This window comes from Equus asinus, chromosome 9 (genome assembly GCF_041296235.1).
Source record: "Equus asinus isolate D_3611 breed Donkey chromosome 9, EquAss-T2T_v2, whole genome shotgun sequence".
In the NCBI taxonomy this organism is placed as follows: domain Eukaryota; kingdom Metazoa; phylum Chordata; class Mammalia; order Perissodactyla; family Equidae; genus Equus; species Equus asinus.
Window position 1 is genome coordinate 89,141,624 of NC_091798.1, and position 26,052 is coordinate 89,167,675.

Genomic DNA, 26,052 nt, shown 5'->3' on the forward strand with positions numbered 1-26,052 from the left:
TATTATTTTATTCTATTGTTTTCTAAAGAAAGAACAATTTGAACAATATAGATTTTTTATAAAAGTTGATAATAGAAATAAGGAGCAGAAAAAGAAAAATCAGAAATCCTAATATCAGAAGCCCAAACAATTACTTATAAAGAATTTTTTTTATTCAGAGCATGTGCATTCACCCAGCAGGAAGCAGATGCCACTAATTTCCCTTTTAAAAAGGAATACCATAGAAGTGACTGCATAGACAATGGGCTTAGGACCAGAGCACAACTGGAGTGTAATAGGATCAGAGTGACAGGGGAAGTAAGGTAGAAATGGAATAGAGACAGGAGGGAAAGCAAGAAACCTGAGTAAATATTGTTCTATCCTAAGTATAAAAGTTAACTTATAAGGGGGAAGAGGGAATTTGTTGTTAAATGAGTGTAGTTTCCATTTTGTGAGATGAAGAAGTTCTGGAGATCTATTTCACAGCAGCGTGAATATGCTTAACGCTGCTGAACTGTACACTCAAAACAGTTATGATGATAAATTTTACATTATGTGTTTTTTACTACAAAAAATAACCTTATGATAATTAACTCATAAGCCAGTAAATATTCGTTGAGGAGCTATCATATCTCCTTTTTGTGTAATCTCTGCCCTCAAGGAATTTTTTCTTTAAATAGTACATTGAATTTTAAAGAATTTAAGAAATGAATCTTTTTATTTACTCACATGTTTATAATTTCCAGTGCTCTTCTTCCCTTCCTGTAGATTTGAATTTTCATCATATGTCGTTTCTCTTCAGCATGAATAACTTTCTTTAGTATTTAGTGGCATACTAGCAACAAATTCTCCCAGCTTTTCTGTATGGTTGTCTAGAGAGATTTTTGTCTTTACTTTAGGTTGCGTTTTCCTATTCGTTCACCTCTACTCATTTTCAGCTGTATATGGACATTATAGATGAGATGATGGAGCCCATAGATTCTGTTATCTTCCTCTGAATAGTGTTGATTTTTCTTTCAGCAAGCAGTTAAACTGCTTGTAGATTACTTAGAGTTTGTGGAGGCATGGACTTATGCTTTACTAGTTGGTTTATTTTTATTTTGCCCTTAATCCTATGGTGAATCCCTTAGTCCTGGGAAATCTTTATTTCTAAGCCATAACCCTTCTGGGGTTTCAGTGGGAAGCTTAGGGTGTTTACCAGGCATTCGATTTGGTGGGGCTCAAACTTCAAACTGTCTTTTCTGTGGTGAGCACTACCACAACTTAGCCCTTTCAGCCTTCCAGCTTTTTCCCACCCGCCCGGACTCCTTGGCTTCTTACCCACGCGTGTTCACTTCAGGGTTCAGCCTGAGATTTGAGGGAAGTCTGTATGCTTTTTTGAAGGCTTTCTTTCATACAGTTCCCTCAATTTCTAGCTGTTTCAGCTGTTCTGAAGAATCCCCAAATTCTCAGGCTTCTCAGGGACATGAGACCACAGGTTTTTGCTTGAGGTCTGGTCAGCAATTCAGACAGACTCAGAGTGCCTTCAGGCAACGAGACGTTTAAATGTGAGTCTCACCCAGTGTGACTGCATTCTTTGTCTTTTGCCCAATTTGTTCACTCCCCAGGGCCTTCAAACAGTTGTTTTATACATTTTGCCCATGATTTGAATTGTTATCTGTAGGAATGTTAATCCAGTAAAAACTGCTCCATCATTATCAGAAGTGGAACTCCTCATAAGTAATTTATTATCTAATTGGACAAAGAAAACTAATATATGTTAAATAATAGGGAAATAATTCCCAAGGTTTTGGAAGAGATGTCCAGTTTTGTGGACAGAGGGTAGGGGAGTCTGGAGGGCTTGAGTAAATAGGAATGGCTTTCTGGAGAAAGTATGTGCTGAGCTGAGAGTTGAGGGTTTGGTAAAGTCTGAATGGTTTTCAGAGGTAAGAGAGGACGATCAGGTTAAGTCAACAAGATGGATGTGAACATGGTTTGTTCTTAGGACAAGGAAACTTGTGTGCTTTTAGTTGGAAGTACACAGTGAGTGTCTTGGGCAATGAGGATGCTTAAGTAGTTTGGGGCTAGTATATGGAGGAACTGAGGGTTTCTATTTGATTGTAGAAAAGAGGAGCAATTGAAAGCTTTGAATGGAGCCATCACACAATGAGAGATGAATGTTAGCAGTTGCAAAAGAGATAAAAATAGACAAAAGTTCTAATTAAGTCCTCTGGACAGGCAGGCCATTGCTCTTTGTTTAGGCCTGGATGATAGGGGTCTGCACAAGGCTAGTAGTACATGAATAGAAAGGAAGAAAGTGATAGGAGAGGTGGAGTGACAGAAGGTGGAGGGTATTTAGATATTTGAAAAACATGAGGGAGAGGGATTTGCTGTTTCTTTAATAGTCTAGAATTTACTGTATTTGAGTCAACTAAAACGTATGCGGTCCTGATGTGTGCAAAGAGCTGTGGTAGTGTATGTGTGTGTTTGTGTTGACTTCTGTCTATTTGACTCTTTGGGGATGATATGACTTTAGGGACAATGTGCTTCTCTGTTTTCTCAAAAAATATCAAGTGCTTATTAAAAGTTGTTTTGCTCTTTGGGCCCTCAGTAAATTGTTATTGACTCAAGAACTGTTATCTTTTGCCATAACAGACCCAACTGTGTGAAGTCATTCTAGTATGTAATGATTTAAGTTGTGTTTTAAGTATATCTTTTCTTCCAGATTCTCTTACATTTTGGAAATGTATTTGAAAAACTACTCGCTTCTGCAAGGCCAGTTTTCAGAACTCATATGTAATTTGAAGGCTACAGATGGAGGGCAGATGGCTATATCTGATTTTGAATATGTTTTCAGAAGAAACTTTTAAAGAAGACTTTCATTACAGGATTCTCGATTGTCATTAACCACTTAATTTAAGTTTTAATAAACTTTTCATGACCAAGCTACGTAAATAATTATTTCCTGTTGTCTTTTTTCTTTGTCATAAATTCATATCTTTAAAGAATCTATTCATTCTACCCTGAGTGTCTTAATATTTCTCAAAATTAATTTTCATATACGGATTCAAAGTTCATTATTCACCTATCAGGGGCTTATTATATCTTCAGCAAGAAGTCCTTTGAAATGGTCAAATAATTTGTGTTCTCATTTAATTTTAGGTGACCGAGCTTGAATGTGTTAGTAGCCAAGCAAATGCAGTGCACACCCATAAGTCAGAATTAAATCAGACGATACAGGAACTGGAAGAGACGCTGAAAGTGAAGGAGGAGGTATTTGCTACTACTCACTCGTCTTCACTCTAGTTACTAACGTGTATAAAGTGTTAGAGTCTGTGTCAGAGTTAAAGGCACTTTGTGGAATAAAGTGAGGTGGTGGGGGTTTTTTAGGATGAAATTTGTCTTGAGTGATATTAATCTGGTTCATATTTCCCATCTTTGTTTCTGTTGTTATGAATTATGGTGAGGCCATCAGACTGTTACACCGCCTGTTGTTGCCTTCTGGATGAGAGTTGCATTAACACAGTCGACAGAAAACCATTAGAGGTTAAATGAATTTTACAAGCTGTTGCTTTCTCTGGTTTCCAGTCAAAAGATTTAATATACCAGGAAAGAATTATATCCACAAAGTGTGAAGCAACCTTAAAATGTTCAGATTGTTGTTTCTAAGCAGTGCTATATCAAAGCCACCAAGTTAGACTTGTTGCTTGTTTCTTAAGATCATTCTGTACTAGACAACATATGTGTAAAGATGAAGTCACCTCTCTAAAAGTCAGTATAAAGGGATGTTTTCTAAAGCTTTTATTTTTTTCAAACGACAGGGACAATAATTTCAGGGAAAAATGAGGCTTTCTCTTTCCTTGATGTAGTTTAAATGTTGTTAAAAGATTAATCTACTTTTTTTCTACTTTTTCTAGGAAATAGAAAGATTAAAACGAGAAATTGATAATGCCAGAGAGCTGCAGGAGCAGCGGGACTCCCTGACTCAGAAACTGCAGGTGAGCTGTGGGACCATTTGTGTTCATTTCTGCGTTGAGACGTATCAGGCATTCTTTCACATGGTAATGGCTTTTTTTCTGAAACTCCGCTTTGTAGGTTCTTGATCATTTTTCTTTTCCGGGACTTCTGATTCATGCCTGATCTTTGATTTTTCGAAAATTACTTGATAACTTCATCTAGGTAGCTTATGATCATCATAGGTGATCATTTTAAAATTGTCCTTGGTAAATTATTTTAGAAATTTCTACTGTTTAACATAAAAAAATACCTTGAATTTAAAGAAAATTTCTCAAATGGATTTTATTCAGTTTAGGAATTCTCTTTTTTTTTTTTTTACCCTGAACTAAAGTATGGATTACAGCAGTAATTCATGAAATGAATGAAATCAAGTTAGTGCTCTTTTTATTTCTTCAGTCTAATTTTACTCACATTTTGATGCATAGTATACTTCCTGATTCTACGAATATCCTGTGTCAGTGGTAGTCACCATAGTTAGGGATGACTTTTCAAAATTTGTTACCCAAGTTTCCTCCCGCCAGCTCAGGCACTTTTCTTACAGCCCCATGGCTAGCTGCCTCAAGAAGGGTGAGGACCACTTGAGGGTCTGGAGGAGAAACAAATGTACATGTGGAATGAAGAATTTGGGATCAGGGGTGATAAGTGGGACCTGAAAGCCCAGGATTGGATGCATTTAATCCATGTAACAGTCATATGAGGAAACTGAGGCTTGGATAGGTTCGCTTATCCAACCTGTATTTAAATGGAGACAGTCAAATTCTATGACAATAGAGATCCTTCATAAAGAAAACTTTCTTTATATGAAATGAAACGTGCTCTTCCATCACTCGCTTTCAGTAGCTTGGGAAAAATGAGGTCACTTATTTTGGTTTGCCCTATTAGATGTTGTTTCTACATTTTAATCATCTGCGTAAAATAGTGGTTCTCAACTGAGGGCAGGTTTGTGCCCCAGGGGACATTTAACAATGTTCAGAGACATTTTTGATTTTCACAACTAGGACTGTGCTACTGATATCTAGTAGGTCGAAGCCAGAGATGCTGCTAAATAGTGAATTGTCCAACCCAAAATGTCAGTCGTGCCAAGGTTGAGAAACCCTGCTGTAGAACTAAAATATGAAGCATGAAATCAGGGCTGGAAGAGGTGAGGGAAATTCACTCTAGTTTTGTCTTTTGTTTATTTGGTTTCGCTGCATTTTTTGAGTCTTGCTATGATTCAGGCATATGCTAAGCACTTACATAGGTTAGTTCTGATTCACACAGTAACAGGTGTGTTATCCCCATTTTCAAAGAGAAGGCAGCAGTTCAGAGGTGTTAACAAGTTTAATCAAGGCGCTTAGCTAGAAAGTAGTGAAAGCCTGGATTTGTTTCCAATCCAAAGTCTTTGTTCTTTCTGCATTACCACACTGCGTCCAAGCCATCCCTAACAATTCTTTAAAAAAATTTTTTGTTGTATATGCATTTACATTGTCCCAGAGAAACCAAGAGATGATTTATTCATATTAAGCTTCTAAATGTGTTTCATCATTGATTCAGCAGTAATTGAGTTTTACAGCCCGCACTTGGAGTTGTGACTATCCATTCTTACCTGTTCTTTCACTGAATATCAAAAATACTTATCAAAACAACTTACCTGGAAAAGGACAAGGAATCTTTGAGAAAACCTAAAGATGAATTCTAAAAGGCCAAGCCAGAGAAATAACTTCTGTTTTTTTCCAATTGGAAGAAAGTTTCTCCTCTGTAGCCTGGTCCCTGCCACCTAAACATCTGTTTATCATAAGTCCTGACAGCCTGAACCTCCATTCATGAGTTCAGTCTAGAAAATTGAGATCATTAAATCCCTTGAATGGTAGAGGAACTTCTGTTATTGCACTGCCTTGAATTGGGTTGTAGGTATGAACATGGATAGAAAATTCATAGTTATGGGTAAATTAAGAATAGTATGATATAATTTTTCTAATTTCCAAGGTGTTTTTTTTCCCATATACTCATTGTAAGAAATTTAGAAAAATATAATTTAGCAAGTTAAAAAAATGAACCATAATCCCATCATCCGAAGGCAAGGCAATTGGCATTTCCTTCCCCCAATGTTCATTTGGATAACTTTTCTTTACATGAGATGTATAGATACCATTTCTTTATCTTGCTTTCCTAACTTGACATGTGTCATACGGCTGCATAGCATTCTCCTAGGTAGATGTACCAAAGTCTTCTCCCCCCATTCCTACAGGGATAGCCACTTATGTTGTTTCCTGTGTTAGCTGTAATAAATAATGTCGTAATGAATCTTTTTACGTAAATCTTTGCCTTTCTGATTATTTCTTTAAGATGAACTTTCAAAAGAGAATTACTTGATGTCCATGTTTTAAGATTTCTTATGCTGAGCAATTGGTATCTGGATAGGCAGGATACCCACTGGATATTGGTCTCCCTCCATCTCTTTGCTGTCTGATGGGGAACAAAGGGGTTGCTCACTGTTTTTATTATTTTTATTTTTTGATTACAGGTAGGACTGAATAGTTTTTGATATGTTTATGGTCATGTATTGTGTGTGTATCTTGAAGGCACCAAGCCTGTTTTCACCTTAGAACACATGGAATATCCTTGCCGGAGTTCTAAGCCCCCAGATCTTCAAATGGGCTGGTTCTACTTGTAATTTAGGTCTTGGCTCACATGTTAACTTCTCTGACTTCCCAATTTAAGCACTGCTCTGCTGGTCTCCAACCCCTACTCCTTGTACTCTTTGTAATATTACCATGTTTTATTTTCCTCTAGTACTTACTGTCCTATATGAAATGATCTTTTTCATGTTTATTTTATTTTATTTTATTTTTAAAGATTTTATTTTTTCCTTTTTCTCCCCAAAGCCCCCGGTACACAGTTGTGTATTCTTCGTTGTGGGTTCTTCTAGTTGTGGCATGTGGGACGCTGCCTCAGCGTGGTCTGATGAGCAGTGCCATGTCCACGCCCAGGATTCGAACTAACGAAACACTGGGCCGCCTGCAGCGGAGCGCGTGAACTTAACCACTCGGCCACGGGGCCAGCCCCATGTTTATTTTATTTTTAAACTATTTATTTTGAAGTAATTTGATTTACAGAAAAGTTGCAAAAATAATGCAAAGATTTTTCATATACCTTTCAGCCACAATCCCCCAAATGTTAACATTTTTGCCATATTTGTTTTGTGTTATCGTTCTTGAACTCTCTCTGTATACATACATATGTTTTCCCTGAAAGGTGTGAGAATAAGTTAAAGATATATCTCTTTACCTCTGAATACTTCAATGTGTATTTTCTAAGAATACGGACATTCTCTAACATAAACATCAAAATCAAGAAATTATCTATCTAAAGACTATTCAAATTCCCATAATTGTCCTAATAATCTCCTTTATAACAAAATTAAAGAATTGTTTTTCTGGTCTAGGATTCATTCCAGGGTCACATGTTACATTTAGTTGTCATGTGCATTTATTTTGATGTTCGCTTTGTCCCAGATTTGGCCAGTGGAAACCCCTTCAGTCCAGCCTCTGTGTCCTTTGGATGTGACCCCATGATTCTTTAAAGAACTTCTTTATGTTTTAGCACAACTACGTGTTCCAGGCTCATCTTGTATTTTCTCAGCTCCAGCCTTGGAGTTCTCTATTTCTCCAAGGAGAAATTTCGTTTAGCAGAGTTTGGTATTTAGAAACCAAGATCTGGGCACTAGATGTACTTGTTGCTATTGAGATGTCATTGTTTCCAGGCCCTCTTAATAAACAGAGCTAGAAGTACACACATACCACATTATGTTCATTTTAATAGCTATATAAACATATATTTTTTTAACTGAATTCATACTTATACCTCCCATTGCATTCCAGTACTGTGGAGTTCATTCTAGCCATGCCCATTTTCATGTTTGTAACTGCTTTCCACAATGTTAAGAAGCCTGATTCCCATTATCCACAGTATATTACTGACTTGCTCAGTCCAAGAAAGCACAGAAAGTAGTTTCTGAATTGCTAATTCATACCACTGCAACAAAACAAAACAAAACAAAAAACCTACTATCTAGAGATCAGTGTAATTCCTTTTGTCCTCAGCCTATGTTCAAAAGTTAGTTGGGTTAGTTCTTCCACTCTCCTCTTCAATTGGTTAGGTTATTCATTTGAAATGCAATTATGTTAATTTGTGTCATATTGGATTCCGTTTTAGTTTCTTCTTTCCCATACAAATTTATTTTATGTATGTATGTATTTACTAAGTATAGGAAACATTAGCATGGTTCCAAAAGTTAGAACTATTCAGAAAGACATTTTCAGAGAAGTATCATCCCGTCCCATCCAGTCTACCGCACTTTCAGCCCCATCCTTCCCATTCCATTCCTGTCTGACCCCTGTAGGTAACCAATCTCTTTAGTTTCTAGTTTATCCTTTCTGTGTTTCTTTTTATGCAAATGAATAGATATATCTATTTTTTTTATTCCCTCTCCTCTTTATTTTGTTACACAGATGGTGACATACTCTACATTACTCTTCTGCACTTTGCTTTTTTCACTTAAGATATATCCTAGAAATCACTCTGTTGGTTCACAGAGATCTTGTTCATTTTTCTTAGCTGCATAGTACTTCATTTGTGTGTGTGATAGATTATTCAACCACATTCCTATATATGCGTATTTAGGTTGTTTCCTGCATTCTGCAACAGTACTGCAATGAGTACTCTTGTGCATAGATATTTTGTTATTGTTGGAGGTGTATCTTCAGGGTAAATTCTTAGAATTGAGATTTCTAAGTGAGAAGGTAAACACATGTAGTTTTGTTAAATGTTGTCAGATTCCACTCCATAATGGATTGTGCCAATTCTCCCTTGTACCAGCAGTGTAAGTGAGTGCCTGTTTCTCCACAGCCTTGCCAACAAAACGTATTCTCATACTTTTTCACTTTTGGCAATGTGATAAATGAGAAATGATAATTTTAATTGGTGTATTTCATATTATGAGTGAAATTAAACATCTTTCATAAGCTAAAGGCTATTTCTTTATCTTTTTGTACACGTGTGGATTGTATGTTCATGTCTTTTACTCTTTTTTCTATAGGGCTTTTGGTCCTTTTTCCAAAAATTTTCAAGAGTTCTTTGTATATCTGTGATTATGTGTTACAAATATTTTCTCCCAGTTTGTCATTGTTTTTTGACTTTGCTTAAGATGTTGTTGTTGTTTTATGTAGTAGTCAAATTCATCATTCTTTTCTTTCATTGCTTCTGGCTTGTGAATTGTAATTAGATAACTCTTTTCCAGACTCAGATTATATAGGAATCCATCCATATTTCCCTCTAGTACTTAGACGGTTTCATTTTTTGCATTTAGATCTCTGATTCATTTGGGGTTTATTCTTTTGTGTGTGGTGTGAGATAGGATCTAATTTTATCTTTTTCCAAATGCCTATCTAGTTATCTCATTACCATTAATTTAAAAGTTTATCCTTTTTCCCAGAGATTTGAGATACTCAATTTCCATATGTATTTGGGTCTATTTCTGGACTTCCTGTTCTGTTCCACTAGTCACTCTATCATCCATGCACCAGTACCACCCTGCTTTAATTGCAGAGGCTTTACAGTACGTCTTAATGTCTGGGAGGGCCAATCACTCCTCGTTTTTCTTTTTCATTGTTTTCTATGTATTCTTCCATGTTTATTTTTCCATATGAACTTTAGTATTAACTTTAGTACCAATTTTAGTGTCAACTAAAAATTTATCTCTGTAGAAAAAAATGTATTGGGTTTGCTTACACTTTATAACGTAACTTTAGGAGAAGTGATATCTTCATGAGGTTTCTGTCTATCCAAGAACAAGGGATGTCTTCTGATTTGTGCACATCTGCTTCTGTGTTTTTCAGAAGTGCTTTAGGGTTTTCATCATGTGGATTTCACTTGTTTCATGTTTATTTCCAAATACGTTATCTGTTTTTTTGCTATTACAAGTAGGTTTTTCTCTACCATTGTGTCTTTGATTATTGTTTGTATATATGAAAGCTGTTGAATTCTGTATGCTAATTTGTGTGTGTGTGTGTGTGAGAGGAAGATTGACCCTGAGCCAACATCTGTTGCCAGTCTTCCTCTTTTTGCTTGAGGAAGATTGTCCCTGAGCTAACATCTGTGCCAGTCTTCCTCTGTTTTATTTGTGGGATGCTGCCACAGCATGGCTTGATGAGCAGTACCCTGTGCCACCGAAGCGGAGCACATGAGCTTAACCACTGCACCACCCGGCTGGCCTCACTGTGTGCCAGTTTTGTATACTGCTACCTTACTAAATTATTTTATTGTTTGAGCTAGTTTTGTCATTTGATTCTTTAAGATTTTTGCAGGTATACTAACATAATCTGCAAACAGAGGTAATTTTACTTCTTTTTTTTCCCAATTCCTTATGCTTCTGTTGATTTTTCTTGTCAAATTACGTGTTAAAAACACCAATACAGTGTTAAACGATAGTGGAGATGATGGAATTATTGTGTTTGTGATCTTAGGGAAAATACCTCTAGTATTTTTCCGTCAAGGGAAATTCGGGCTTTAACACTAAAATATATGTATTTTATCATGTTATGAGAGTCTTCTTCATTCCTGTTTTCTTCAGTGTACTGAGAATCAGTGTTGAATTTTGTTAATGGCTTTTTTAGTATCTGTGGAGATAATCATAATTTTTTCTCCCTGAATCTATGAATATGGTTTGTTGTATTAATGGGTTTTCTAATCCTGAACTACCTTTGCTTCTGGAATAAATCTCATTTAGCTATGGTGTATTATTTTCTTAATAATGTGTTAGATTTTTATTCCCTATTATTTACAATTTTTACATGATATTCATTTGTGATGTCTGTAATTTTCATCTTTTCTGGGAGGGGACTATATTTATAAGATTTAAATATCAAGGTTATACTTGCTTCATAAAATAATTTGGAAGATTTTCATCATTTTCTGTGCTGTGGAATAATTAATGTCATATTGGAACTATCTGGTCTTTGAAGGTTTAATGGAATTCCTCCTTGAAACCATCTGGACCTGGTGGTTTTTTCTGGAGTAATTCTTTGATTACTCTCTGTTTCTTCTGCAGATGGTGGTCTGTTTAAGCTTGCCATCTAGGTTTTCAAATATTCAATGGGAACTCTTATAATCTCTTATTTTATATGCTTGTTCTTTATCCTTTTCTTTCCTGATTAAGTGAAGTTAAGCAATAATATGTCTATTTTGTTGTTTTTAAAAAACAAGATTTTGGGTGCTGGCCTGGTGGCAAAGTGGTTAAGTTCATGTGCTCTGCTTTGGTGGCCCAGGGTTCACAGGTTTGGATCCCTGGTACAGACCTACACACCACTCATCAAGCCATGCTGAGGTGGTGTCCCACATACAAAATAGAGGAAGATTGGCACAGATGTTAGCTCAGGGCCAGTCTTCCTCAGCAAAAGAAACCCCCAAGACTGTGATTTATTGATCGGTATCACTGTTTTTTTATCCTTAACTTATGAATTTCTACTTTTATCTTTATTATTCCTGCCTTGTTCTTTGTTTTGGCTTTTTTGTTCTTTTTCTAGCACTTTTAGAGGGGAATTTAATTCCCTTATTTTTATTCTTTCTCTTTTATTTATATGTGTTTAAAGCTGTAGACTTTTCTCTGATCATTGCTTTAAGTGTACCCATAGATTCTGATATTTAGTGTTTTCATTATCATTATTTCTTGAAATTCTGTAATTTTGGTTTTATTTCCTTTTCATGCAAGAGATGTTTAAAAGGAGGTGTTTTAATTTCCTAGTGGAAGAGCCTCTTTATTTTTTTGATTTAGTTGTTAATTTCTAGTTTTATTGCTTTATAAACAAAAGGGTTTGTGTAATTTCTACATTACGTAATTTACTGCAGGGTTTTTTGCGTGACCTAATATATTGTCTGTTTTTGTGAATGCTCTTTATTGATTTTGTGATTTAGTTCTTCTGTATCCTTACCTTTTTTGGTTCCACTTGATCTGTCCTATATGAGAGTGGCATATTAAAGTCTCTCATCAGTGTATTTTTATCTGTGTCTCCTTACATCTCCTGTAGTTTCTACTATAAAAGTGGCTGCTGTGTTTCTTGGAACATAAACATAATTGTTATATCTTCATCGTGAGTTGTGGCTTTTAGCATTAAAACCTGCCTTCCTTTGCGACTTTTTCTACCAGTATCACACCTTTCATTATTTTGAGCTCATCTCATTGTTTTTGGTCTTTCTAAATGAATTTCTGGGTAGAAGGACCTTTTTACTTTATGATTCTGTTATCAGTTCCTAGTCTTATTGCATTGTGATCACAGAATGTTTTTGTAATTTTTTTTTTAAAGATTTTACTTTTCCTTTTTCTACACAAAGCCCCTAGTACATAGTTGCATATTTTTAGTTGTGGGTCCTTCTAGTTGTGGCATGTGGGACACCGCCTCAGCATGGCCTAATGAGCAGTGCCGTGTCCGTGCCTAGGATCCAAACCGGCCAGACCCTGGGCCACCAAAGCGGAACACGTGAACTTAACCACTTGGCCACAGGGCCGGCCCCCTTTTGTAATATTTATACTTAACTTACTGCTAACTTTTTGTGATCTACTGTATGATCAGTTTTTGTGAGTGTTTTTTGTGTGTCATGTACATTTAGTTGGGTAGTGCTTTGTGAGCCAAACTGAATTTTTTTTTTTTTTTACTAGGTAACTCATTCATGTTTATTGATATGATTTTTATGTTTGGTCTCAACTTGTTATTATTTTATGTTGTAATTTGTGTGTTATATTAATTTGATTTTTTTCTTTCTCTATGTGATGTGTTCATTGCTCTTTTTATTATATCTTTTGATATTTAAGATGGTCTTAACTTTGTCAAGTTGCCTTTGTCATAATGGTTGCCTTTGAACCTAGACCATTTTAGAATGCTGCTAGTCATCTGTCTTCATGTTTAAACTTTCATTATCTGGTTTGATAGGTTTTAAGATATCTTTTGACTTTGAACTATACATATTCAATAATAACAAGAAATGGGCAAAAAACCTGAAAAACAGGAGAGTTGATTAAACCATAGAAACAGAAGAAAAAAGCAAACTCATATCAGAAATGAGGACTGCATTGTAAGATGCCCAAGGAAAAATAGATTTGAATAAAAATTACTTTGTGGTCAATTATTTTAAAAATCCAAGGGAGTAAAAGTGAGATAAAGAAAGAAGGGAAAATAGTCAAAGTTTTTCGTGCTTGAATATCTGATTCAAGCTCTTTTTTGAATGCTTGTTTGAGAATATTTAATTCAGAGTGGAGGGTTCTGATAGAGTTTTCTTGTGCTTCATAGTTGGTTTTTCGGGGGAGATTTTTATTTTCATCCACTGAAGTGTTTGGAGTATCATTTTCTATTTTCTTTTTTTTTTTTTTTTTAAAGATTGGCACCTGAGCTAACAACTGTTGCCAATCTTTTTTTTTTTCTGCTTTTTCTCCCCAAATTCCCCCAGTACATAGTTGCATATTCTATGCTGTGGGTCCCTCTAGTTGTGGCATGTGGGACGTTGCCGGCCTGATGAGCAGTGCCATGTCCACACCCTGGATGCGAGCCAGTGAAACCCTGGGCTGCCGAAGCGGAGCACGCAAACTTAACCATTCGGCCACAGGGCCGGCCCCCCTATTTTCATCTTACAACACTTAGGTGAAGATTGCTTGCACCTCTGTATTTAGTGGATAAAGTGGCAGTTTTGGGTGGTTTACCAATTCTTAGTTCAAAAATACCCTCTTTTGGGGAGAGGTGGTGTGCCCATCGAGATTTCAATTTTCTTTTGTCTTGGGAGATTTTAAGTTTCCCTGTGTTGCTTCTTTTCCCCTTTACCACACTCTTCCAACAGGTTCCTTTCTCTTCGTTTTACCCTTGTCGTCAGTGTTGCCTTGCCAAGGCTGCCTCCTTGTGTCTCGTGGACACTTGAGTTCCTTTCTTGGAGTCTGCTCCGGTCTACTAGGATGGTTTTTCCCTCCAGTATTTTGGTGCTTTCTCTTTCTCAGGGTTATTAGAGTTCAGTCTTAGGCCTTCGTTCTCTTCTTCCCTCTTCTGTGTGTTGCCCCCACAGCCTGTCTGCCCTCTGCAAAGGATTAGAATGAGAGCTTGAGAAATACCTCTGCTGGAAATTGATGCTTACGTTACCTAATTATAGGAAATTTGAAGTTTGTATTCCTCTCTTTCTTCTAATTACATTGAAGTCATGGAATTTGGGTGGTTGCATTTGTTCTTATTACTGGCTTATAGAGTTTGGGAGGATGGTTGGGAGATTCCTTTGTACATGGTTACCATTTCCTCAGCCACCCAAGTTATCTGTTCTGTTTCCTTCTTTGTTGCCAGTGTCTTCCTTCTACCAGGCATGCTCCATTAAAACAGGGACCATCTTTGTTTATTTACTGTCGTATCCTCAATGCCTGGTACATAAAAGATATTCAGTAAATAATTGTTGAATAACTCTTCTTCAAAATTTGTGTCTTTTACCCATTTTTCTGTTGAATTATTAAAACTTGTTTTGATGATTTATATATCCTGTTATATCTGAAGGTTAATGCTCTAATAGGGCAATAATATATCTTACTTGTAAGAACTTAAGATGAAAATCAGATGTCAAAAAAGACAATCTTTCTGTAGCTTTTATTTAGATTAAGTGATGCAGATTTAAATTTATAGAAAATGAACCTGATCTGGTCCCATTGGTGATGGTAATAATTGTTTAAGTTCTTTTTCATCACTCTAGTGTTGCAGGCTCCACAGCTAACAAATGCAGAGCATGACCTTCTGTCCACCAGGAATTTATACTTTTGGTTATTGCATTTTAGAGCACTTGTTTTAGCAAATTCTGGCTTCCACTGCTTTACCAGGGCTGCCCTGGGCCTCTAAGGTACCCCTGGCACCTGCTTCCATATCAGTAAGGGAGAGAGGAAAGCAGTAGGACAAAAATGATAATAAACAGGAGAGTGAGTTAGGAGGGAGAATAAAAGGCAAGAAAGAGGCTGGGAAATATGGACAGAAGGTGGTTAACTGGAAAGTGCCACCAACCAGGGCTCCGGTTGCCTCCTGTTGGCCCCTGTACACTGGGTTATCTATTCTTGTACTAGGATCGCATTCTCTGCCTGAAAATAGACCAACACCGTCAGCATTGTATTGGATCCTCTTTGTTATCTGCCTAGTAAAATGCCTCCAGTCAGAAATGGCTTAGAGTACAAGACTCCTTCTAGAGAGAACAAAGCAATTTTAATAGCTGAGAGAATTTGGTGTTTTGCTTGCTTCCATTGAAATGTTAGGGTGTTTCATTGCTTGGAAAGGAGAACAAGGAAACCTTTCATTTTTAAGGAAGACTTAGAGGGCAAACTGGGCGGTGCCTGGCAAAGTGGGTGTTTCCTAGTGAATGACATTTGGTTTCTTTTTATAGCTGAACACAGTCTACTCTTAAGCTTATTGTTTCACAGGCAAGAGAGCATGCTGGGCAATATGAGTGGAATTTTTACATTTGACCTCAGGGTCTGCTTTCTCCCTCAGAGTTTAGAGCCGCCATGAACTTGGCTTCTGAATTTATAAACATTTACTGGTTTCAGATTCTGCTCTCAGTTTACTTATCTTCACCTTGTAGATTATTCAAAGTAAAAAGATTAGAAACATACCTGGTAAAGAAATTAGAAACATACCCGTGAACATCTAACAATAAACACTTTAAGATAAGACTGGGATTTCTTAAATTCTTCATTTATAAATCATTGTAGCTGCTTTATTCCTTTATTTTCCCAGCTGTTGCAACTCATCTGTGGCATCCTTGCTTAAACCTTGCTCTTAGTTATTTCTGTCAAGGCATGCGAACATTTCTTGATGTTCAGAATCCTAAATCAATTGTTGCTTTCTAATATGTACTCAAGCTAATTTTCCAATTATTTTTCTCAAAAGCTGAATTTTTACACGTATTATAAGACACATTTTTAGGGGACAAATGCCCATAATCCAAACAACTTGAACTATTTCCTGTTTCCTATTTGTACCTTAATTCCCAGTGTTTGTCCTCATGCATACGGATTTTTGCCCAGTTGCAGTGTGCCGCTTCATGTTGTTATTTTCATTTAATATTTATCAGATTGTCTTCCAAAAATTTTTTAAATATTTGTTTCCACTATTCTTTAGACGATAGAATTTTTTTAGAGATTTATATTTAAATGATATACTAATATTTGAAACATATTTTCTGAGGCTGATGCATATTGTGGTCCTAACACCAAGATGTTTTCATTGTCTCTCATAATTTACAGATGTGAATGGGATTCGTGTCAGTCACTTAATTCCTCTTAGATGTAAAAGTGAGCTTTCCAGGAAGAATATGTAACGTTCGATTAGTTGTTTTCCTGAATAGTTTGTTTAAAGTGTAATAGTTTGTTTTCTGCCTTTACTCTCAATTTGATTTTTTAACCAGAATTAAATCTTGAGCTCATATTATATCATTTTATTTTTTAGAATCACTTATTGTATTTGTCATACTTAGAAACATTTTTCAAGCAATAAAAACTTCTAAATAACTTTTAAGTATGCCAGAATTTATTCTATTTAAAAATTTTTTTTTAATTTTTGTCATGATGAACTTTTCTTTCCCTTTTGTCGCTTTTCTCTTTCCTTGAGTGGCAGTATATTGGAAGTGTTAGCTTTATGGTCTATTATATGCACACTTATTAACTCTCTTCACTGCAGATTTTGGTAGTTGAGCCACAGTCTCTACCATGTGCATTCACTTGATATTGAGGCAAAACAAAGAATAATTAACATACTCAGAGGCTCCTAAAACCTCATTTTGGAGGGTCGTTTTCTTCTCTCAGTCTTTCTCCAGAATTGTCACTTAGGAGAAAAAAATTAATTTGTCTCTGTTTCTCTGCCTGCTTTCGCCTGAGATTGCACACAGTTGTGCATTAGAGAAATTACGTGGGCAGAAATAGAAATGAGATGTCGATCATCTGCAAAACAAGCCTTCACTTCTATCTCAGTATTTGATTTGAAGGCCTGGAGGGTTGCCTGGCGGGAAGTAAGCAGTCAGGGAGTTTTTGTGGGGTGAATGATGGATTCGTGAACAACCCACTCAGTGAAACCACATGGATTTCTCAGAGGTTGAAATCTGACATCTCCTTCAGTTTTGTTCACTGGAGATTCAGAAGCTCGTCCTCTTTGTCAAACTATATTAACTGCTACAATGTTAGTAATAACGAAAGTAATATTGTTTTCTAAGTCATGAACTGACGTATCTGTGTATCACACTTTTGTTTCTAAAGGAAGTAGAAATTCGGAACAAAGACCTGGAGGGACAACTGTCTGACTTAGAGCAACGTCTGGAGAAAAGTCAGAATGAACAAGAAGCTTTTCGCAATAACCTGAAGACACTCCTAGAAATTCTTGATGGAAAAATATTTGAACTAACAGAATTACGAGATAACTTGGCCAAGCTACTAGAATGCAGCTAAGGAAAGTGAAATTTCAGTGCCAATTGATTAAAAAAATACACTGTCTCTCTTCATAGGACTGTTTGGGCTCTGCATCAAGATTGCACAAAAAATTTGAATATCACTCCTCCAGGAAGAGGATCTTTTGAAAATTGGAATTGTATATTTCAGTGTAAATTTTAGAATTCAGCTTGTAGTTAGTTGGGGAAAAAAGAGATGAAAAACTTGAACTACAAATTACCTCCATGTATATTATTGGCCATAGTTAACTAGAAAGTTATAAATAGACACTTAATGCAATCTTTTTTTCCGATATTAGCCAATGGGAGAATTAACAATGTCTGGGTCACATCCCCTTTTTGTGTTCAACACAGTGAAGGTTATCTGCTTTTTAAATTAATTTATTTATGATATCTAAAGCTGTGTTTTGTGCAAAAACTTAGTGATGAAAGCCCTGTCTTTTGTTGTAATCTGAATAATTTCTCAGGATATTTTTGCACTGCCGAGAAGCAGTGCCATTACCAGTTAATTCTTGCCAGGAGTGAGAGAGCTGCATCTTTCATTGAAACATACTTGCTATGATTGGGTGTATAGAGTTCTTCCCTTCTTTACACTGGAAGAGATTTCACTCTGCTGACCACGCTGGTACACTCTGATGGTCTCTAACCTTGTCCGCTGTGGAGTTTACTTTTCCATGTTGATTCCATGTATTTATGAGAAGATGTTGTCTCCCATTTTATTACACATTTTAAAGCCAACTAACGAAGGCAGCTGAGTCCCTCAGAAATTTTTCTTTTTAAATTTCTAATAAATTTGACACACAGTACTGAAATATAGCAGCCGTCACTGACGGTCTGGTCTAGCAATGTTAAGTCTATTTACAGAATATGCAGTTACATTTATTTATATATTTTGCAAGAAATCTTTTCTGAATGATCAATGCATTTCAATTTACAAATAATAATGGTTATTGGGGAACTGTTTATTATAGATCATTTTAAGGTGTATAGCTATTTTAAAGGGGACCCATTTCCATCAAACAGCCGATCAGAGGACTATTGGGATTGGAGCTGTGTACTCTGTCTGGGTCTTCACGTCAGCCACATCTCTAGTCAAACCTCACAAGGCAATATTCTGAACTGTTAACTAGGCATTTCAAAACAGGAATTCAATTCAATAGGCTCTTCTCAGTAAACAGGTTTTAATGTTGTTTTGATGTAATTTTAAAGGACTTTCGGCAAACATGCATTTCTTTATATATTTCTTTTAAGAAGCTATTTTAAAAGTAAGCCAAGTGCTGTCTAGTCTGCATATGGAGTAGGAACTGCATCAGAGTCCATATATTCTTGCTGTGCGATGCCTGTGATGCTGAGGGAGTGTTTGACTCGAGGAAGTCTGCAAATGCACTGACTCTGTTTGTACCCCAAAAAGATTGAATTGTTCAATACAGAATTAAGGTAATTAATCAATTTGTAACCATTTTTTCACTCACAAACAGCTACTCAACACTAAACAGTTGTTTTATAAATGTATGTGTATGTATGTAAATACATACATATTAATTTATATTAGCGTGAAAAATAAATGGTTTGTTTCTAAAGTGAGTTTCTAAAGTGAGTTTTCAGGTGTCTCTGAAAAGTTTATATCAGACCCTTTATCATCGTGCATTATGTGTGCTATAACATCATATGAGTTACCTCCATCTAGTTTAGGATATCTTCCTCCCCTGTTTCTTACAGGGAAGATAATTTAGGTACACAGGCTCAGAGCTGAGAGGTCTCTCTGATAGATCAGGTACTACAATTTATTGGATTGATGAAATTAGGTAGATGTGCTTTTATCCATCAGTTTCTGAGTGACAGAGAGCACCAGATTTTAATTTAAATAGGGATTTAACACTAGGGATCAGGGAATTTAGTTTTGAAGAGTTAAAAATAAAAAAAAAAAGTATAAACTGTTGAAATGGTAAGTGAATTATTTTAATGATGTGATAAGATATTTTTAAATTTTGACATAGTTGTCATTTAATGGGAAAATAACTCACCAAAATGTCTCCACTTGAATTGTATTGATATGTGAGACATGTGTGTAATTCAATATATACATATACCCATATGTATATACAGAAAATTATTTTTAATATTTTGCTACTGCTATGAAATTTAAAATTGGAAATTTTGTGAGTTTTTTCCTTGTGCAATAGAGCCTAGATTTTTCTTTTTTTAGTGATTTAACAATTTCTTGAGGGCTGCACCTTTAAATTCCCAGATTGTCATTAGACGTGTACAGTATATGGGAGAAGGTGGACACAAGTGCACATATAAATAAAATCTTCTTACTGACTATTTTAAACATTCATTTACAGTAGGAGAGTATCTCGAGTTGTCATCTACAAGTCATAATTAGGTCATGTGCCCACTGTAGTTTTCTCCATTTCTGTATTATATAAATAAAAGTTTGCATAATAAAATTTGATTTTTCCCAGAGACAGGTATTATATAATGTATCTATATTTAGATCAAACTGTGGTAATATATTTATCAGAAAATCACATGGGGAACTATAGCCTGAACATGTGGACTTGAAGTGACACAAAAAAGGAGAGCAGAGATTGATCCCATTGTGTATAAGTTATTCTATGATAACTATGAATTCTTGTACAAAAAGCAACTGAAAAAAAAAGAAAAACAAATACAGTTTTTATTTTGAAATACATTTGTTGTTCTCTGGAGAATGTACTTTATCTTTTTCCCTCAGTCTTTTACAGATATTTAAAAGCATTAAGTGATGGCAGCATTTACTTAAATCTTACAGGTGCTACTGGATTTTGCATTAGTGTGTTATGTTGTGAAATCCTAACTTTGACATAAAAGGTTTTATAAATATTTCCCTGCCTGGAAAATTAGTTTTTGTTTCTCCTCTCTTCTTCTCTCTCTCTCTTTCTCTCTTCTTCTCCCCCTTTCTTTCTGCAGATTAAAAAAAGTTCATGAAGTTGCATCCCCACTTGGCCCTATAGAAGAACTCCAGCACCATCATAGATTTAATGTTTTGCTGTCATTGAACCGTTGGGAAGCAGTTAGAGGAAAAAGTTACATTTTTTTTTCAAGTAGAACTAAAAGACACTCAAAATTAAAACCACTATCACCTTTTAAAACTCTTTTCTTTGCCATGTTAAAATTAAATTTATTTTTTAATGTATGTGCTACAGTCTTCCAAGCTCTCTCCTTGCAGACCTGATTCTCTGTCAGTTCTGGAATGGGAGGCGGGCCAGAGGGAAAGTTTTTTTGTGGCAGTGTTTTTTTGGAAGAAATCCTTTTGTTTATTTGCTATCAAATAACTTGAAAATCATGAAATTCTGTGCTTGAAGTCATGAAATAGTCTTTATTGAATTTTTGTCTTCTGGACATTTAATAGCATTGTTCCTTTATCATTCATGAAGTAAATTAATTTATATAAAATCTTAAAAAAGAAAACTTTCAGGTAAGAAGTAGTTGAGAATGACATATTTTTAGAAATTTCTCAAGTAGGATACTGTCCTATAATAAGTTATTTGTTGAGGATATAATTTTTATGTGAGAGAATATTTTTAAAATTACTAGAAAAGGATCGTTTTAGAATGGAAAAAATGTATCATTCACCTTACTCGAAATTGTGAAAGTGTATTTTTTCCTAATATTCATGTTAAATTGGACCTCAAATTTTTATGACAGTTTTTCTCTATGGGAAGCTGATATATAGATGTCACACAAATAGAAGCATAGTTATTGCATTAGAGAAATGAATGTTTTTCATTTTTTGTTTATATATTACCTAGTAGAATAGCTAACAGTTTTATCCAAAACAAAACACTCAAAGACTCAATCAGCACTACACTGCCTAGTGATTTCTGCTGGTACACTAGATAGAAAGGAAACATTGTAGGTCATTTTTATGAAAAACAGGTGACCCAGGGAGAGAAGTTAGATCTAGTCAATCCTCTGGGCTCTTTGAGGACACTTCTCTCCTTTAGATTAAAGGACACATTCCAGAGGACAGCAGGAGCACATCCGGTGGGAGAGGATATTTTTTGTGGAAAGAGCCAGCAAAAAGCAGGAGCACAGTGACTTCAGTTTTTATCTAAAAGTACATCAGGACAGCCAGAGACACATAAGTGCTACTTCCTACCTTGCTGCTGCTTTTAACTAAACGTGTTGGAATTGCCCTAATGAATTCCAAAGGCTTTCAAAAGATCTTGTCATTTGTCTTGTCGGGATTTATAACCTAATGTGAGACACCTAACATTCAGAACTCACCATTCTGTGGGATTCTGACCTACTTTTGTCAATTATTTTAACATCAAATCTACCCAGGGCCAGAAATATTACTTTGCTTTCTCCTGATAACACCAAATTAAGGTGATAATGGGTGCCTAATAAATGGAAAATTAAGCCCATTTCTGTGTAGAAAAATGTCTTTTGTGAGTATTTTTTTCTATCAACATTCCTGATTTTGTTATCTGTGTTTTTCAACTATGTTACTATATATGCGTATGTATAATAAGTCATATCTGTGTGACTTGCGTATATGACTTATTTGATTGTGATACCTTAGGTAGAATGACTATTTCAGAAAACATGGCTAGAAAGCAGATAGACTTGAAGTGAATGCTGTCCTGACCATTTCAGTATGAAACGGAACAGAAAGGGGCGTTTGTTGAGTATCTGCTGTATGACAGGCCCTGTACTGTTTGACATTTCATTTCTACGTGTAGGGGCCTTGCAGGGGTGTCCTCTGGAAGAGGGCGGGGGGGGAGGAAGGAAGGCGGCTCGGATGTTTGCACTCGCTGTGTGCCCAGTGATCGGTCTGGTCCACTGGTACCACAGTCAGAAGGGGGAGATCTTGCTTGTGTTTCTGGTACAGTTTTCCCTCCAGCTTGTCTGCCTTGCCTCTCGAATATCTCATTAGGGCACTTAACTAAATACTTTATACTCGCTCTTCTTGAACAACCTCTTCAGCCTCGTTTGGTGTTTACATGCTTGTTATTGTTCAGTTATAAATCATACTTTGTTTGCAGGTGTCATATTTATGCGATATGTTTTAGTCTTAAATTTTTAAAAAAAATTTACAGCCTTCAGATAATCCAAGGAAGTTATATTTTATATGCAGAATTTCAGTTTATAAAATTTAAGTAGCAAACTATTTATAAAGGCCTTGGGAAGGTAATTCATCTCTTAAGTTTCCTAATGAAACAAGTTGTAAACCTGTAAAACTCATTCTCCAACATTATATAGTAGTTCAGTAGGATGCAGGTTTTGCAGTCAGTACTGGGTGACTTTGTGGTCAATTATGGTTCCACAGAAGTTAAGGCCTCTGCAGGCTATCTAGCCATTAGATCAACCCTAGAAGTAACTCATGGCCCTTGGATCTTTAGATGAGTGATACCCCTCATATAAGTGGAATCATACAATATTTGTCTTTTTGTGTCTGGCTTATTTCAATTAGCATGTTTTCAAGGTTTATCCATGTTGTGGCATATATTGGAATTTCATTCCGTTTCAATGCTGAATAATGTTCCATTGTGTGGATATACCACATTTGGCTTATCCGTTCATCTGTTGATGGACACTTGGGTCATTTCCACCTTTTGGCTCTTGTGAATAATTCTGCAGTGAACATTCCTGTATAAGTATTCGTTTGAGTCCCTGCTTTCATTTCTTTGGGTATATTCCTGGAAGTGGAATTACTAGATCTTATATAATTCTATGTTATCCTTTTGAGGAACCACCAAAGGATTGGGTTTGAATTGGGTTAATTTAAAAGATTCATAGAGCAAGGTGCCATCTCACTGGAAAATCACAGTCATGGGGTTATTGTTTTGTTAATAGACCTGTAAGTGATCCATTGGCCTCTAAATCATGCCTTTTACTCTCTTAGTTAAAACATTTATTGAGCACCTGCTATGTCCCAGGCCCCATCTGAAATAGAGACTGGAGGGAGAAGCTCACAATTTAGTACAAGACACGGACAGTTACTTTATAGTGCAAAGGTGCAACGGTAATGGAGAGTACTAGCGCAGGGGAGCCCCAAGGGAAGAAGAGTCAAGAAGTCTTTCCCAAAAGAGATGACACTCAACTGATTCTTGATGGAGGAGTGGGAGCCAGCTAGTTGAATAAGGACTGAAAGAGAATTGTAGAGAGTATGTCATGTGCTAGAGCTCAGAGGGATGAAAGAATTGAGACGTTTAGAAACTTAGAACGGGTTAGCACACTGAAACATAGGCTGTAGGGAAGGATATGGCAAAAGATGGTGACGGAGAAGTAGGCAAGCGGTAGATGAGGAAGGACTCTAAGTCATATGAAAGATTGGGGTTTTTATTTTGAAGGTAATGCAGAGATACTGAAGGATTTTTTGTAAAGAAGTGATGTGATAAAAAAAAAACTGTTTTACAAGTCTAGGTAGTTATGCAAATCACAATCCCTGTTGAGAGTCTGCTTTATGGCAGTGGCAATGGGAAAGGAGAAGATGGAATGGATTCAGGGAATATTTAGGGGGTAGAATCAGTAGGACTTCTTTGCTAATGAAGATGGCGAGGAAAAGAGAAGAAAGCCAGATGACTCCTAAGTCTCTTGAGTTGGACAACAGGGTGAACAATCCCATTTACTGAGATAATGAATTCAAGAGGGGGAAGGGCTTAGTTTGGGTGGAGTCAAGGAGGTAAGACAAAGCAAAGGCAAAGGTGAGAATGATGAGTTAGTTCCATTTTGAGTTTAAGATGCCTATAGACTATCCAACTGGAGATGTGAGTCTAGATGGAGCTCAGGAGAAAAATATGAGCTGGAGATATTTGGGAGATGTTAGCTTATGTAATGGTGGTTGAGGGCATGAGAAATGAAGAGAATGTCAAAGGGAAATGTCACTTTGGGCCAGGTGCGGGACAAGAGCTTATGAAAGAGACAGAAGGGATGGCCAAGAGGGATGAGTGGACAAGGAGTGGGGACTCATGGAAGCGTAGAGTGGAGGTTCAGAAAGCCAAATTTCATTCCAAAATAAATCAATCCACTCATGTCTTGAGGCAGTGATATTCAAACTGCCTTGAGATCCTTCCTTAATATTTGATTTTAGAAATATTTTAACTTCAAAAATTAAAAACCAACAAACTAAAATATGCTGTTTTTAACATATTAAAATGTTGAAATCCAGCAAACACGAGTACTAGGTTAACTTTTTGTGCAGAGGCCAGAATAAGGCCATCCGTGGTACATGAAAGAGCATCTTGGTATTTCAAGGTGAGCTCTGAAAGAGCGGCTACCATTTCTTAGGCTGAATCAGAGCTTTCTCAGTACTGTGCAACTGAAACAAAATACAGAGATGGGGTCACCTAAGAAAACCTCTGTCTTCTGTAAACCCAGTCTCAAATATTTATGAAAATCACTTTTCTTATTGACTTGTTACTTAAATTACGTTACATGCTGTTCCTTCTGTTAACATATTGGACTTCCATGTAGCTGTCATTTCTAAACGGTTGCGAGGGGGGGAAGCTACACCCAAAAAGAAGTTATAGAACTTGGCTTATTGATCTTTCTGTGGCTCACCTGACTCTCCAAGCCAAGTTCTAGAGGTTTAAGTATACTACATATGTCTTTTTAACTGTGTTATTTTGAACTGAATTCACCACTAGGACCAGGTGATTTTGTGTTTGCATTGCTGTAGAAAGTTTAGAGTTAACATTTCTGTTATCTTAAATGATCCTTACTCTTTTTTTCATATTGATTCATAAATAGATAACTGTATACAAATTATCTCTGGTATAAATTATCTCAAAGGATGACAACAACAATAACAAAATACTCTGTATTTGGTTTTAGACTGCTGTATGGTATTTGATTTTTATTTCTAGTTTAAGTTAAAAATTAGCTTGAATTCCTTGAGTAGACATGACTTGCGCTACTTGGGCAACAAATTAGAGCATGTTAGACATTCCAGAAAGAAAAGAGGAGCTACTGGTTCTCAAAGTTGGCTCCAAATAATCCATAAAATTTGCAAATCACTTGTGAATTGTCAAATAAACTCTACCTTTTAAACCACTTTTGTTCATATTTTTCTATTTAATGATTAATCTTGGTCTCCTTTAGCAGAGCATTGATGTTAGAGCACATTCTGTGCATTAAAATCCTGTGTTCCACATAATAGTATAAAATAGAACTTCACAGTCTATGGTGCATATCACAGTTCACAACAAATTTTCAAAACAATGTCATGACCTAAGTGTTATTGTTATCCCCATTTTATAGATTTTAGAGAGGCTGAGATTCAGCAAGATTAAGTGGCTGGCCAAGTAAGAGGCAGAGCGAGGAGTAGGATGCAGGGGCTCTGCCTGCTAACCCTGTGCCCTCCCGCTCCATCGGGCCTGAACTAGGAACTGCAGACCTTTGTTGAGAAGTCAGGTACAAAAGTTTATCAATTCGCAATATTTAACAACCTATCAACGAGAAAAATCGTTCATTTTCCATTTCACAATGGTATTATGTTTTTGAATCTGTATCTCCTTGCTTCTCTCCTTTTTTTAGGGAAAAAAACCCTTTATTTTGATGATGCAGTGGTTCATATGTGCTTTCTTTTTGCAAATGTTTTTAATAGTGCAG

The 26,052-nt window shown here is 36.1% G+C and overlaps 1 protein-coding gene across 4 annotated transcripts in view; it reads left to right on the forward strand.

The window, feature by feature from the left end:
• Positions 1–20,318, forward strand: part of HOMER1 (homer scaffold protein 1) — a 113,635-nt gene extending 93,317 nt beyond the window's left edge. For 2 of the 4 annotated variants that reach the window (XM_014857005.3, XM_014857004.3), the window contains exons 7-9: positions 3,121–3,231; positions 3,876–3,956; positions 17,264–20,318. In XM_014857005.3, coding sequence (XP_014712491.1) covers positions 3,121–3,231; positions 3,876–3,956; positions 17,264–17,452 — 381 coding nt within the window. In that variant the 3' untranslated portion in view covers positions 17,453–20,318. Of the gene's footprint in view, positions 1–2,683; positions 2,911–3,120; positions 3,232–3,875; positions 3,957–17,263 lie in introns of those variants that run through there. The other 2 variants (XM_070517882.1, XM_070517881.1) reach the window with 2 other exon arrangements.
• The last annotated feature ends 5,734 nt before the right edge of the window (positions 20,319–26,052 follow it).